Source organism: Diaporthe citri, assembly GCF_014595645.1.
Source record: "Diaporthe citri strain NFHF-8-4 chromosome Unknown scaffold_7, whole genome shotgun sequence".
Classification (NCBI taxonomy): Eukaryota; Fungi; Ascomycota; class Sordariomycetes; order Diaporthales; family Diaporthaceae; genus Diaporthe; species Diaporthe citri.
Window position 1 is genome coordinate 2,286,458 of NW_025064852.1, and position 15,199 is coordinate 2,301,656.

At 37.9% G+C, this 15,199-nt stretch overlaps 5 protein-coding genes across 5 annotated transcripts; 2 read left to right on the plus strand and 3 right to left on the minus strand.

The window, feature by feature from the left end:
• Window positions 1-7,324: 7,324 nt before the first annotated feature.
• Window positions 7,325-7,827, minus strand: INS49_013835 (uncharacterized protein; the record flags this gene model as incomplete). Its single annotated transcript, XM_043174528.1, has 2 exons — window positions 7,325-7,486; window positions 7,624-7,827. 2 exons carry the CDS (start codon window positions 7,825-7,827, stop codon window positions 7,325-7,327), a joined length of 366 nt encoding a protein of 121 aa, XP_043021473.1.
• Window positions 7,828-8,467: 640 nt separating this feature from the next.
• On the minus strand, window positions 8,468-9,229 carry INS49_013836 (uncharacterized protein; the record flags this gene model as incomplete). The annotated part of the gene is made up of 3 exons (XM_043174529.1): window positions 8,468-8,672; window positions 8,734-8,843; window positions 8,927-9,229. The coding sequence occupies 3 exons, from the start codon at window positions 9,227-9,229 to the stop codon at window positions 8,468-8,470; spliced, it is 618 nt and encodes a 205-aa protein (XP_043021474.1).
• A 1,520-nt stretch (window positions 9,230-10,749) lies between these two features.
• INS49_013837 (uncharacterized protein) lies at window positions 10,750-12,269 on the plus strand (the record flags this gene model as incomplete). Its single annotated transcript, XM_043174530.1, has 3 exons — window positions 10,750-11,580; window positions 11,634-11,733; window positions 11,803-12,269. The coding sequence occupies 3 exons, from the start codon at window positions 10,750-10,752 to the stop codon at window positions 12,267-12,269; spliced, it is 1,398 nt and encodes a 465-aa protein (XP_043021475.1).
• Window positions 12,270-12,471: 202 nt separating this feature from the next.
• Window positions 12,472-13,321, minus strand: INS49_013838 (uncharacterized protein; the record flags this gene model as incomplete). The annotated part of the gene is made up of 6 exons (XM_043174531.1): window positions 12,472-12,579; window positions 12,710-12,724; window positions 12,784-12,876; window positions 12,947-13,015; window positions 13,103-13,185; window positions 13,288-13,321. 6 exons carry the CDS (start codon window positions 13,319-13,321, stop codon window positions 12,472-12,474), a joined length of 402 nt encoding a protein of 133 aa, XP_043021476.1.
• Window positions 13,322-14,062: 741 nt separating this feature from the next.
• On the plus strand, window positions 14,063-14,874 carry INS49_013839 (uncharacterized protein; the record flags this gene model as incomplete). Its single annotated transcript, XM_043174532.1, has 3 exons — window positions 14,063-14,145; window positions 14,270-14,485; window positions 14,577-14,874. 3 exons carry the CDS (start codon window positions 14,063-14,065, stop codon window positions 14,872-14,874), a joined length of 597 nt encoding a protein of 198 aa, XP_043021477.1.
• Between the last annotated feature and the right edge of the window lie 325 nt (window positions 14,875-15,199).

Consider the following 15,199-nt stretch of genomic DNA (forward strand, 5'->3'; position numbering starts at 1 on the left):
TAAAAAGCATAGCTTCTTAATTAAATAAGATAAGGCTTACTTCTTTAAAACCTTTCTTAATGATTTTTAACTTAAAAACCCTCTTATATACAGCATAAAAGGCAAGAAAGAACTTCGTTTTATTAATATAAATAATTTAAGCCTTGCTAAATTAGCTGATTTCTATATTATATGCCTTTTTTAATAAATTAAAACACTTAATATTTAATAGCTAAAATAAATAAAATAAATAAAAAGGCATATAAAAAGTAATAATATTCTTAAATTTATAATATTATTTAAAATTTATAAAATGGTAGCTTTTATGTTTATTAAGGATTAATAGCTAATAAATACCCTTTATATATAATATAATATATTTTTTAAAGTATTAAATTTATTTTATAGCAATTTTATTACTTATTTATTTATTTAAGCTTATTTTAATTACTTAATTATTTAAAAGGCCGCCTTTAATATATTAACTTACAAAGTATATCTTAGCCTTAATAATTAAGAATAGCGATTTATATTATTCATCCCTATTAATTAATTTAATAATTATTGCTTATTATTAATTCTTAAGCTATATTTATTTTATTCATTCTTATTAATTAAAATATATAATCATTATTTTAAGTAATTTAACGCTTATTATAAAGCCTAACTTATTAAAATTATAAGTATTATAATTAAAAATATTATATTTATTATATATATTAAATATAAGGTTAAATCATGTATTTATTACATTAAGATCTTTATATAAAGCCCTTTAATAATTATATATATAATTAATATATATTTTAAGACATAATTTTAATAAAATAAGTCTTTCTACTTAATTAATCTTAATAACATTGCTGCCATAATCGCAAAGCAAAGAATTCATTATATCTTTAATATTCTTAAAAATAAGCAAATATTTTCACAAATCCCAGTTAAATACATATTAAATAAACACTTTTTCTTTTATTTTTATTAATCTCTTATTATTAAGATAGGTATTGCATTATACAGTTTAGCTAGCTATTTTATAGCAAAGGGTAAACTTAAAAACTTAATAAATATTAGCTGCATATTATTTACTTAATTTTAAATTATTTTAAAAAGCTTAAATAATAAGTTTAATCTTATCTTCTTTTATTTTATTTATTTTAAAATATAACGCGAGAAAACGCAATTATAAAATGCATTATAATAATTTCAAGAAAAGTGCATTGCTTGCTAATATATGTTATTCGTTAGTGCTTAACGTTATTATTAACTTTATTTTATAATATTATAATATTTTAAGTTTAATCTTTAAAATAATATTAATTTTAATTATAAGATTTTTATAATTATTATATATTTACTTGCTTTATTTATTTTATAAATTATTAATTTAATAACCTTTTTTTAAGGTAAATGTTTTTTTATCTTTTTTTATAAAGAATATATAAAAGGCTATTTAATAATGCTAAATAAATACTTATTTAAGATTTTTAAATTATATTATTTATAATGTTAAAATTAACTTTATTTTAATAAAATTTTAAAGTATTGCATAAATTATAAGCATTACTTATAAGTAAGTATTAATAAAGATATATTAATTTATTAATAAGGTTAAAAGGTATTATGCTTTACTTTAATAAGCTTTTAATATTCTTTATATTAAACTCTTAAGAATTTATATTAAAAAAGCTATTTTATAAATAGTTATTAAAGTAATAAATAATATAATTAGCCTTAATAATATTATTTTAATATTTCTTATTTTTAATATATATTTAAAACTTATAAAAGACTTTATATTAACTCTCTTAACTCTTAAGAAAATAATAGCTATTTAAAAAGTTATAAAAAAGCTATATAAAATTTATGCTAAATAATAAATTAATATAACTTTAAATATTTATAATAACTTAAATATTATAAAAATATTAAGTTTTTTATTATAAAGTAATATATAAGTATAGCGAGAAAAGTATAATTAATAAGGATTATATAAATTACTTAGCATTAATAAATATAACCTTATATTAAATCTTTTAAATAGCTTAATAATCTTTTAATTAATATTAATTTAATTATATTATTAAAGTAAGAATAATAAAGATAATATTTAATTAATTTTTAACTTAAATAATGCTTTTAATAAATTTATTTAATTTAAATTAAATTTAATTTTAAAGATATTAAAATCGCTATAACCTTAATAATATAAATAGCTTAAGGAATTAAAAAATAAGCTAAAAAAGATATATCTTACTTAATAAAAAGTTAAAAATTTTAATCTTTTTTTAAAGCCTTAATATAATAATATAATTAATACCTTAAGTAACTTATTTAAGGAATTTAATTATAAGAAAATTATAAAATTAATTAATAATAATATTTTTTACTTTAAATGCTTTAATTTTAAGATATATAAAGATATTTAGCTTTTTAAGTTATATATTATTTATAAGATTAAGGGCAAGATTAAAAAGCTATATAAAAAATCATAATTTATTATTATTAAATATAGTAATAAGGATAAGCATAATATCTTTATATAATTTTTAATTATTTAAAAAATTAATTAAAGGCTTTTAATTACTTTAACTTTATTTCTTTTAATATAAAGCTTTTAATTAAAGCTTTAAAATATTATTTAAATATATTCTTAATTAAAGTTTAAGCTTAAGCAACTTATTTTATATTATTTACCCCTTAAAATTTAAAATAAATATTCTTTTAAGATTATTATATAAATTATTAAATTATTATATAATATTATTAAATTTAATATATATTAATAAACAACTTATTATAAGTTTTATTATAATGATTTAAGTATAATTATTTTAATATATAACTTATGCTTTTAATTGCAAATTAAGGAAAGGATATTTTTATTATTATTATTATATAAATTAATAATATATTATCCCTTAATACTTTAATATTCTTAAAGCGAAAAAAATAAAAAATTAAAAAGGTAAATATTTAATATAAGTTAAAAGAAATACTTACCTTTAATAAGTTATTTATCTTTAATAATATAATTATAAGCATTTTTAATAAAAGTATTTTATATCTTTATTAAAAGGGTTAAGGTAAGAAAATTATGCTTATTAATAATAAAGCTAATAATTATGCTTAATAATATATAAAGCAATATATATAAAGAGTATATTTTGCTTTTATTTATTAATTTAAGATAGCATTTAACTTATTAATAATAACTTAAATTTAAAAGCCTTTTTATAAGAATTATAATAAGCTAAATTATTAATTATAATAATAAGCTAATAACTTAAAATATAAACTTTAATATATACCCTTAAATTTATTTTAAGCTAAATTAATAGTTTTTATTAATAACTTATTTATTAATAATAAAAACCTTAGCTTATAAATTAATTTTATTATTATACTTATAAATAAAATATAAACTTTATAAGCTTTTAAATAAAATATTAAAGGTAATATTATTTATTAATTCTTAATAAAGTATTAAAGAGTAACTTAAAGCGTTTTGGTTTTAAAGATTTATAACATAATTAACGGCTTTAATATAGTTATAATATTAACGGTTATTTTACGCTAAATTATTATATATTTAAATATTATAATAATTCTTTTTATAATATATATTAATTTATACTCCTTATATAAGTACTTAATTAAGCTTAGCATAATAAAAAAAAAGCGCCTTATAATTAATATTATAGCTCTTTAATAATTATATAAAAAGCATAAAATTTTTAAAATTTATTAAATTATTAAAGATTGCAATTTAATTAATGCCTTTATAAAAAGTATTTTTAATAGCACTTTTTAATACTTTATAAATATAAATAATATTATAATTAAGATATAAAGCTATATAAATTATAGCTAAAAAGATAAGGTAATTATTTAAATATAATAAAAAGGTAGGAAAATTATAATATATTAAGGCTTAAACTTAAATTACTAAAATATAATTTAATAACTTATTAATAAATTATATTAATATAATCTTAAATATTATTATTATACTATATATTATAAAGTTATTATATTAATATTAATATAATTAATTTAAATATATATATTATATAATTATAAAGATAATTAATTGCTAAAGACTTTTAATAAAGGATAATAAAATAATTTTTTTAATAAAAGATAATATATAATAAAAGTATAAAAGTTTAATTTATATTTATTAGTTACTTATAAATTACTTTATAATATAATGTAATTAATTAACTTTAAATTATATTCTTTTTAAAAGTAAACCTTATATTTAAGATTTTTATAATAATGCTTATGCATTAAGGGTTTAAATAATAAGAATTATTATTATTTTATAAATACTTAAGTTATTAACTTATATTTAATAAGTATCTTTAATTAAATTTTATAATTTAATATTTATATATTAAAATTAAGAATATTGCTATTTATTAATTTAATTAATAATTTTCATCTTATACCTTACTTTTCCCTTTATTTAAATACCTTATTTACTAATCCTTATAATTTATTAACTTTATTTACTTAACCTTTATTTTAATAACTTATTTTTTAATTATATTTTTTAATTTCTTTATTTAATAAGCGGTATTAAGCATAGCAAAGCTTAAGTTAAGTTAAATTAAGAAATGTTAGTTATTTAAAAATTAAATGATTATATTAATAATTTAGGGGTTTAATTTAATTCTTATTTAACTTAAGCGTTATAAGTAATAAAAGTATAAATTTATAAAATATATTATAAATAAAATATTTATATAATAATTATAACTTTTTAAGCTTTTTAAATTTATATAATTAAGATGTTTTAATATATATATATACTTAATTAACTTTTGCTTATTAATTATATACTTTAAGAAATTAATTAATCTTTAACCTTTTAATAATAATTTAAGCCTTTTTATATATTTGCCTTTTATAATAATATAGCATAGCGGAATGATAGCGCATTTATAATTTAATTTATATATATAATTAATTAATTGCTTTTTAACTTTAAATTTAATTTAACTTAATACTTTCCTTTTTTTTATACTTTTTAAAAGTAATATACATTTATAAAATAAAGATTGCTAGTATAGGAATAATAAGTATTATTTATATGAAAAATTGTTTAGGATTAAGCAGCTTTAATTTATTAAGATATTTAATAAGCAGTAGCCTTGGCGCTGCCTATGAAATAGCTAGTATAGTTAGGCTTTTTGCTTTCCTCCCTTCCATAGTTAGCAATAATTAACTATTATACTAACTAAACGTTGTATTATAATATGTAACCTAGCTAATACAATAAATATTAATATTATAATAATTTTAATAAGCAAAGTTAAGTATTTTATATATAGTTAATTTAATTATTATAAGCATAATTACTTTAATTATTATAAAAGAATAAAAATATAGCTTTTATTAATTAAAGCTAATAAGGGAAAGGAGTTTATTTAAGGGGGTATAAAATTTTTTTATAAGATAAAGCTTAAAAATATTATTAGCTTAATATTAACTTAAGCTTAAAGTAAGTTAATTATATATTAATTAATTTAGCATTATAAAAATACTTAAAATTTAAGAAATTCCCGCTAATAAAGTAAATTACTTGCAATTAAACGCTAATTAATTACAAATTATATAATAAATCCGCGGTTTTAAGGTTTTAAGTAAAAAAGCTTATATAAAAGACTTATATTAAAGGATTATAAAAATGCTATTAATTTAACCACTAACTTATACTTAAATAATTATCTTTTATTAGCTTATTTTAGCTAATATATTAAATTATAAAAGCTAAGGTATATTAATTATAAATTATAAGTTAGGCCTTTAATGTAATTAAGAGGTATTAAGGTGTAATTAAATGGCTAAGTAAAAAGTAATATTTAATTTATAATTAAATTATGGCGTTCTTTATTTTTTATTATATAGCTGCTCTTTAGGGCTTATTATAAGGACTTGGAAAAGGAGGATATATTATGGTTTAAGCTTTGCCCATTGTAATTAATTAGTAGGCTTTAACCCTATAAGAATAGGCTTTGGCGCAGGTATAAACAAGAAGCGAACCTTTTTTTCTGCACTTTAAATATAAACCTTATTTAGGCACTTTACAGCAAACAACCTAAGGCAAGCTCATAATACTTAATATTTATAATTATAATTTTAATACCTTCCCTTTAACCTTAAAAACTTATTATATTTAATAAGTAATTATTATTATAATTATTTACTTTATAAGCTTTTTTATTAATTATTAACTTTAATAAATAATATTTTATTAAGCATTATTACTTTAATTTATTTTATTTAAAAAAGTAAAAGTTTAATTATTTTACTTAAATATTAAGTTAATGCATTATATAAAAGTTATTATTACTTTTATTATATTACTTGCTTTATTATTTAAATTTATAATATTTAATATTATTTTTATATTTATCATAACCTTTTTATAAACTTTTAAAATACCGTTTTTATTACCCTTAAATATAAAAATATTATAAGGTTTACCTTTTATAATAATAACTTTTTTAAGTAAAAATATAATATGCATATAGGTAATAGCCATGGTAATGTTCTCGGCATTACAACGTCCCTCTTTTGGGTGTCTAGCGCAATAGGCTTTCTTATGCCGTAACATAGATGGGACTGGCACCAATAAGTCCCTGGCCGACAAAGTCCTCAGCGCCTCTTCCAAGGTTAACTGGAATGCTTAAGATATTGAGTTGCAGAGGCCAGCAAGGCATTTGTATGATTAATTAAGCATCTTTGCAGATTTTTAAAATTCAATGCACAGTTCACGATTTCAGTTTGTGATGACGGTGTAGTGGCCCATGAATACTTCCGCGGTACGCCCCTGAGCACCGGGCGGCCGCAGTATGAGCGGAACTAATGTATAGAACGGAAGGGCGCCGCCGTGCTAGTCATGAACTCTGCTCTCTCGCGTGCGAAAGGTGGCAGAGAGTCATCCTGCCAACATGGCCACTCTTATCAAATATTGGCTCGTCAATATTGCCGTGTATGCTTTGAGGTGTCATATGTGGCGTATGCTGCCCATAAGCGGACGAAGACGCGAATGCGTGTCGTGAATCATTGCTGGCCTGTTGTGTGGATCATTCCATGACTGCCCGTTGCAACCCTGAACACAATTCGCGTTGCTTTTGCTGCCAGAAACTGCATGTAATTCTCCTTGTGAGTGGTTTTGAAGTCTGATAGGCAGCCTGTCCCATTGGAATATAGCACCCCCAAGGGCAAATCTTGGCCATCAGCTTATCTGTCTCGGGTTCCATATGATCGGATCGTGGTTCCATGGTCCGGACCGAACCTCTTCGATGCTGTCCTCTTTCCCGTATCCTGAGGATCAAGGGCCATCCGACTCAATGGCGTCGTCAAGTCGTTTCAAAAGCCGATCGACGCACTCCGTCTCGCTGTCCTGGACGGCCTTGCCAGCGAGAGCGACGACTTTGTCTCTGGACTTGGCACCTCGGGTGATTTGCAGATCTGACTTTGGGACGCCGAGTGCCTGAGTCCGGTGTCAGCTTCCATGCTGCGGGTGACGAGTTCAACCGATGAGGCTCGTGCAGAAACCACAGGGTGGGCGTGGCCCCGAAGGTGTACAAGACGACGAAGAGGCGGGTTGAGTGTGAAGGACTCGCTCACCTCGCTCAGGACGGCCAGTACAGCCCTGTTTGACTCGCCACCCCTGGGTACGGCAGATACGCAGAGCTCGATGGTGCTGTCAGTTAACGCGGTGATGCCCTCCCGTACTTTGCTTGCGCCTGGCTTGACGTGACACCGCAGGTACACCGTCGGGGGCTTTTTCTTTGCTCCAGCAACATACTGTAGGACCCGTTGAGAAGCCATGTGGTTATTAAATTCAAACAAAGAGAGACTGGCAACAGATAGCGTTGAATTCACTGAACAGATCCACCACCTAGTTCAGGCTGACATTGACGCGCGGGCGATGGGAATGAGAAGGCTGATGAGAGTACCTGTCCGTTCTGCCGTTGAAGGAACGCGGAGAGTGGGTCTCGTTCGGCGACCCGGCGCGGACGCTGGGAACGTGCTCCGGGATGGAGTCGACCGGCCACATCGCGTGACCAAGGCGAGTTGGGCACATAGAACTCAGAAACAAGGACATATACAGCGCGTTTATAAATTCTCATCAACGGCTATGCTTCTTAATCGTCTAGGACTGCCAATGCTGATGAATTGGACGTCTTTGGTCCCAAAGAAACACATTTGTTGATCCTTCTGATCAGCGTCTAAGTGAATCCCAGCCCTCATACTCGGCGCTGCACGCAGTTGCCGCATGCGGACGGAATACGCCATGGGCGAGGCTGCTAGCCTCCGTAAATGCTTCTCCGGTGAAAGAGGCTTCATCAACAATTGCCTGTGCCTCTTTGGTGCTATCACCAGGGCCCATAGAATCATTACAGATCACACTGCGGTGAGTCGCTCGCGGTTTGCCATCGCACATTGCTCTCCGATGCTGGCGAGTCCCTCATCTAATGCCTCTGGCCCTCGGTGCCGCAAGCCTACTAGGCCGCGTGCCACGCGTGCCACCACGGCCTCCTCGGGTCTGGCTGCCGCCACGGGTAGACGGCGCAGGCACCCGCGACGTCCTCGTCTTTGGGGCTGGGGTTTGGAACTTGGGGACAGCCGTCCTCGTTGAAGACGGGTTGTCAACGAAGGACGTGTCTGTGGTCCTAGAAGCACGATCATTCAGCCTACTGTGCGGTCAAGTCATGCGCGGGTCGGGCCAATTACATAAATGTGGTCTCGCCCTCGGGGTCCCCTGCAGGCTTTGTGTCAGGTACCTGTGCTGTCGCCTGTTCCTCTTGTTGCTTTGCCCTGCGGAACGACTCTGATATGGGCCCCTGCCTGTCATGTTAACGAGCTGCGTCCATAGGACAGTAAGACTGCCGACCGAGGTCGAGGTAGATGGTCAGATGGGCCGCACCTCAGGGTAATCGACACAGAAGGCATTCATGTTGAGACCATACATGAAGCTGGCGAAGCTCTCGCTGAAACGGGCGAGGCTCTCATGCATGAGCTGGAAATGCATCATGTTGGCCTCGAGGTCGGACATGGCGTCAGACAGCTCAGCGAAGGCGGGCTCGAAGGCGTTGAGAGGGAATGAGGGCCCGCCGCTGGTGCTTGCCTTGGCTGATTCGCGAAAGGAGGAGCGAGATGAGGGCCGCAGCGGCGTTGTTGGGCGCGAGACCCTTGTCCGCGACGTTGACCGCTTTCGCTCCTGTGACATTGTTTTTTGCGTTTGTGGTTGTGGGATGCTGAAGAGGTCGTGTAGCATTCCCCAGGGTCGTTATGAATGAGCTGAGTGCGGTGTCCCTGGCCAGCTCTGACGCGTTGTTGTCACGACTCACGATTGACCTGCTGAAGCTGTTTTGGGGCCGTTGGAGGGGCAGCTATCGACAACCACCACAAGGCCCCAATTTGGAGCCTTGGCACGTGCTCCCCGGTGCTGGAGGGGTCCCTGCTCCAGGGGCCAGCCTGCCAGCCCCAGCTGCCGAAGAGTCCCGGGCTGCAAGACGGGCTGCGGGAACCCAGTCCCTGGAGTGCTGCATTGTCCAGTTAGTCCCGCAGTCGGCCTACCTGCGCGAGGCATGGAACGCACATCTCATTCTGGATTTCGATGATCATTCCAAGGCCGAATGCGATGTGGGCTTGCGGGTTCCAGTCTTGGCCGACCCCGCCAGCCCTGGAGACTCAGGCCCAGGCACGGGACCAATTTCTCTCGCTCCCTCCTACTCCAGATGTCCCTCATCAAGTACCCCAGGTCCCAGCTCCATCACTCCCAACGGGCCGCGCTGTTCTCTCTCTCCCTGCTCCCGCCCTTCACCTCGTCACGGAGCGCTCGGGGGCTAGTTCCACTGCCCCGTCCCGCCCCTCGTGCCTCGTCCTTCGTCCCTCCTCTGCCATTGTCGCTCTGTATACGAAAACTATACGAGTACGGACGGGCATATGCCTAAGTAGACAGCTCTTGGATTCTTCGGACCGAGACCTGGGGCTCGGCCTTGATCGCTTGCCCACCTAGCCTATTCGTTACCCACGACGTGGTGCAATCGCAATTTCCGGATCCTCTGAAGCTGGCCCCGAGCTAGCTGTCTTGTCCATCATCTTGGCCGGACTGTACATCTATCTACTGTATGTCTACGCATAAGCATACGCCTGCGCCTACATCTGCATCTCCGGCCCCATCCCATCATCCCCGTCCCCATTACCGTTCCCGGCTTCCTCTTCACTCCCGTCTGCTGGGACGTCTCAGCTCGTGCCTCTGCGATTGCCATCTGAGCTCCTCGTTGGCCCTGCAGACTGCTGACGGCCGTCTGACATAGGTAGCTTCTTTGATCCTCCGAACTGCGCCTCCTACGCCGTCTCGGACAGTATATCTTACTCTGCATCGCAGTTGTTCCCATGCGAGCACCTTTCCCCCGAGTAGACAGATTTCCGCAGTCACCCTGTCGCGCAGCGCGCCTCTTTGCGCCGCCTCTCCACAGACAGTATCCCATCGTTATACCTTCGCCTTACAAGCGTCCGGGAACTTCGCACACGAACTCGTCCTGCACACCACTGTTCTATCGCAACAGCAGTCCTGCGCACTTCCCCAACACCGTTCCAGATCCTTTCGGAGGGCCTCTTCGATCAGGCGTCTCCCCTACGTTCCTGTCATTAGCAGCACTTGTTGCTGTCGCCCTGCTCTACGTCGGTGTTCGACCTGTACCCCAGACGTCCCAGGAGACCGAGCCGCAAGATTTTAGCGAAATGGCGCAAGAGATCACAACCGAGCTGCTACCTGGGCGCGTTGGAAACCTGACCCCTGAGCAAGAGGAGAAGGTGCGAAAGCTCTGGGCTGCCATCTTCCAGGTGTGCGCAGTCGGCGAACAGGACGATGCCGCCTCAGTAGAGTCGCCAGCGACCCTGTCAGACAAGACGAACTCCAAAGACAAGGGAGACAAAGGAAAGAAGAAGAAGATTACGTTGTTCTCCAGGAAAAGCAAGGACAAGACCGACGCGGACTCGAACTCAACCGCGAGTGGTGTGAGCGCCTCGATCAAAGCCGACGATGCCGACGACAAGTACGGGCAAAACAAGCAGTTCCTGGATACACTGGCGACCACGTCGCCCGAGGTCATCCGCGCCACGCTCTGGGCCATGATCAAGCACGACCACCCCGATGCCCTGGTGCTGCGTTTCCTTCGAGCAAGAAAATGGGACGTCGACAACGCGCTTGTCATGCTGGTGTCTACCATGAACTGGCGCTCCACTGAGGTCCACGTCGACGATGACATTATGAAAAATGGCGAGGCTGCGATGGTCGAGAAGTCGCAGTCAAGCGACCCAAAGGCCAAGCAGCTAGGAGAGGACTTCATGGCGCAAATCCGCATGGGCAAGAGCTTCCTCCATGGTGTCGACGACAAGGGACGCCCGATATGTGTTGTAAGGGTACGGCTGCATCACCAAGGGGAACAGTGTGAGGAGTCTCTTGAGAGGTACACCGTGTACCTAATCGAAACGGCGCGCATGGTTTTATGCCCACCTGTTGATACCGCCACCATCTTGTTCGATATGACTGGTTTCTCAATGGCTAATATGGTAAGCCAGGGTTTTGACTCAGAAATTGGAGACCATTACTGACGGTTGCATAGGACTACACGCCGGTGAAGTTCATGATTAAGTGTTTTGAGGCTAATTATCCCGAGTCGCTGGGCTCAGTGCTCGTACACAAGTCACCATGGATCTTCCAAGGTATGAAGTGTACTACCACTGATGTGTTCCCCACTGATGATAAGTGACTTGGGCTGACACAAACAATAGGAATATGGAAGATCATAAAGGGCTGGCTGGATCCAGTGGTGGCTAGCAAAGTGCATTTCACCAACAACATCAAGGACGTCGAGCAGTTTATCCACTCCAGCCGGGTGCTGAAGGAACTCGACGGGCAGGAGGATTGGACCTACACATACGTGGAGCCCACACCTGGTGAAAATGACAAGATGAAGGATGAGACTACGAGAGATGGCCTGTTGGCCGCCCGTGAGCAACTGTACAAGGACTACGAGGCCGCGACTCTGAAATGGATTCAGTACCCCGACGACGCTTCAGTCAAGGTACAGCGAGGCAGCATCGCGGCGAAGCTCAGGGATGACTATTGGAAATTGGACCCATACGTGAGGGCGAGGTCGCTCTATGACCGGACGGGATGGTTGCAAGGAGAAAAGGTCGACCCGTACCCCAAGAAGGCGAATGCCGAGTCGGCAACGACGGCGGACGACGTGGATTAATGATCACGCTCATAGACGTATATATCACGCAGTATCAAAAATAGAGGCTCCGGCGGCTGCGACACTGCTGAAAGAAAGACAACAAGGTCTCTGGCTGCTCCGGTGCTTGTTTTGAGAATGTGGAGATTTCAAGCGCAGTGAGTAGTCTATGGACAGTGAAGCAGTGGGTGGTTTTCGCAGCTGCGTTCCGCAGGCCAACTTCTTACACCTTGCTCTTGATCTGCTCGGCGAGAGCCTTCAGCTCATCCATCTCTAGCTTCTGCGTCGGCCAGCCGATGCCTAGGCCTTCAGTCTCGTTTGGCTTGGGGATCTGAGTCGCACCGGCACATGTTAGCAATCATCGCGATGTCGACCAACCTTCCCAACCCCATGGGGCACTGTCGACTACTTTGCCCCCAGGGAGGAGAGCGGCGTGGGCTTATACAATTCCAGGAACTCACAATGTGAACATGAACCTAATAGCATCAACGTTAGCCATCCTGGTAGCTCGTGGCTTCTCTTGAGAGGGACTTACGTGTCCAACCTCCTGGTGGGCGATCTTGCCGTTGTTCTGCAGGATGTTGTAGTCGACCGCGCCGGACGCTATAGCAATCTTCTTCGCAACGGGCTGTGTACGCGTTGTAAGTCTACCGAGACGGTAAAACCGAGAGCAAAGACTACGGATGGGCGAGACGTACCAGGAGCTCGGTCAGGTGCTCATCCGGGATGTCGGCCAGCTTCTCGCCGTGATATTTGGGGATGATGAGCTGTTGCGAGTGAGTGAGTAGGTGAGAAGATACGTGATGTATGACTGATCGGGCGGGGACAGTCCAGGGCGGACTGGCTAGACATACAGCATGACCCTTGCTCAGGGGCTGGATATCCATGAAGGCCAGCGTCTTCTCGCTCTCGAAGAGCTTGAAGGAGGGGATCTCGCCTGCATTAAGCGGTCGTGTGAGCCATCAAGGTTCTTGGGGGCAGTTTAAGAGCCGTGCCCATGCGATGTCATGTCACCTTGGGCCGCGAGGACGTCACACACCCTTGATGATCTTGCAGAAGATACAGGCTGCCATTCTGCTGGACATGAGCGGGTACTTGCGAGTGAATTGGTGGATGAGAGACAATTGGGTTTATGAGAGGTAGGTTAGAGTTGTGAAAGAACGGAATGTAGTACAGATCCTAACGGAGATGTGTCGGCGAGGTTGCGGTTTGGATGTGAGGGGTCTGACATCAAGACGAACAGCGGCGTGATTATCTGTGGGTATATAAGGCCCCAGAATGTGGCCCAAGTCGGAATGGGATCTCCCCAGCGAACTCACCTCTTGCCTTTTACCAGATGTGACCGTGGGATGACCCAACAAATTCCATTCTACCAATCTTTGGCACTTTCTCATCTGGAGACTCCGGATTCGATCACCGTTTTGCCATTGTTTTCACAGTGTGTTTCCTTTTTGCTAGGTTTCCCCATTTGAAAACTGCAACTTTGAGGTATGTACGGCAGGTTTTTGCTATTTTAATTACCCTGCTCCTTGGGTGTCTAATGGTAGGTTGCAATGTGTCAACCTGAGCCAAGGCCGGACCACGGCACCTGGGCTTCTTACATCATCGCCAGCCCCGCTGTCTTGGAGGCTGAGTTGCCCTGCCTTGCCTTGAAACGTCTTTGCGCCTGCCTTACATTTCTTGCCCAACACTCCATGAGACTCTGTCGCATTGCACATAACGGATGACAAGGCCACCTGCATCTAGACATATTTCTCAGTAGCCCCAAACCCACGAAACTGCTCGCCCAGCACGCCGACATCCACCAAGTAAACATGGCCGAGACTGTCTACAAGCGCACCAAGCTGTTTGGCGGGGCTCTGGAATGCGACCTACCCGAGCAGTTCGCAGATGTCAGGTACGCGCGAGTCCGTCGCTGACTGCGACTCAGGCGGGGCAGCACCGCGCTCGCTCTCATATCCAACACGGCTCTGCACCCAAATGCGTTGATAGTGCTGACTGGCTGTCAACAACAACAACAGTACGCTTCGCCAGGTCCCCGACGCCCAAGAGGTCTTCATCGACAAGGATGGGTTTACGAGCATCATCTTCGACATAACTGAGCGCGTTGGAGGGGCCGGCAGCTCCCCGGAGATTGATGGCAAGGCCCTGACCACACATCTGGAGGAGTTGGTCGGTACCGACGTCGACACCGTCAAGGTGTGGAACTCGACAGAGACGGTCTTCTCCAAGCTTGAGTACGCCTGCCTGAACGCACGCACGACTGGAGCTCCCCAGCCCCAGCCCATGCGACCGTTGACTAACGCTCTTCTCTTTGATTTTGCACAGCGCACAGATCCCCGCCTACACGCTTATCGCGACACAGACCCCGCCGCCCGACCCGTCCAGCAGATCCGCCGCCCCGGACTTCACGGCCATCATCCTGACGCTCTTGCGCCTCGAGAAGGAGCTGACCGACATACTCATCACGGTCAACGTGCCGCACATCAAGGGCGAGTACGACGACGAGGAGGTCGACCTGCAGCTTGGAAAGCAGGGCAAGCTGATCGGCGCCGCGGTCGAGGATGCGGCCAGGATCTGGGAGACGTTCAGGGTGAACGACTGGAACCTGTTCAATGAGATCTAAGAGAGCCAGGAGGCCAGGGAAGGAGACAGCAGACATTTGGAATGAGAGTGAGAGTGATACCCCCTAATGCATGAGCTGGGATATGCGCGTGGAAACTGTTATGCAACGAATATCATGAAATCACGAATGAACTTTGTCCCCTGAATACATGTCACCTGGCGCATTCTTGCACCGTTACTACGACAGTGCGGATTGATGGCTCAGATATCAATAGAAAACGGATATCATTGAATGCTGTTGCACGCTGGAACTATGAACAGGGCACTCGAGAAGATGCTCGGCCATGCTGATCAACAAATAAACAACTTCAGACGCTTTCTGTGCG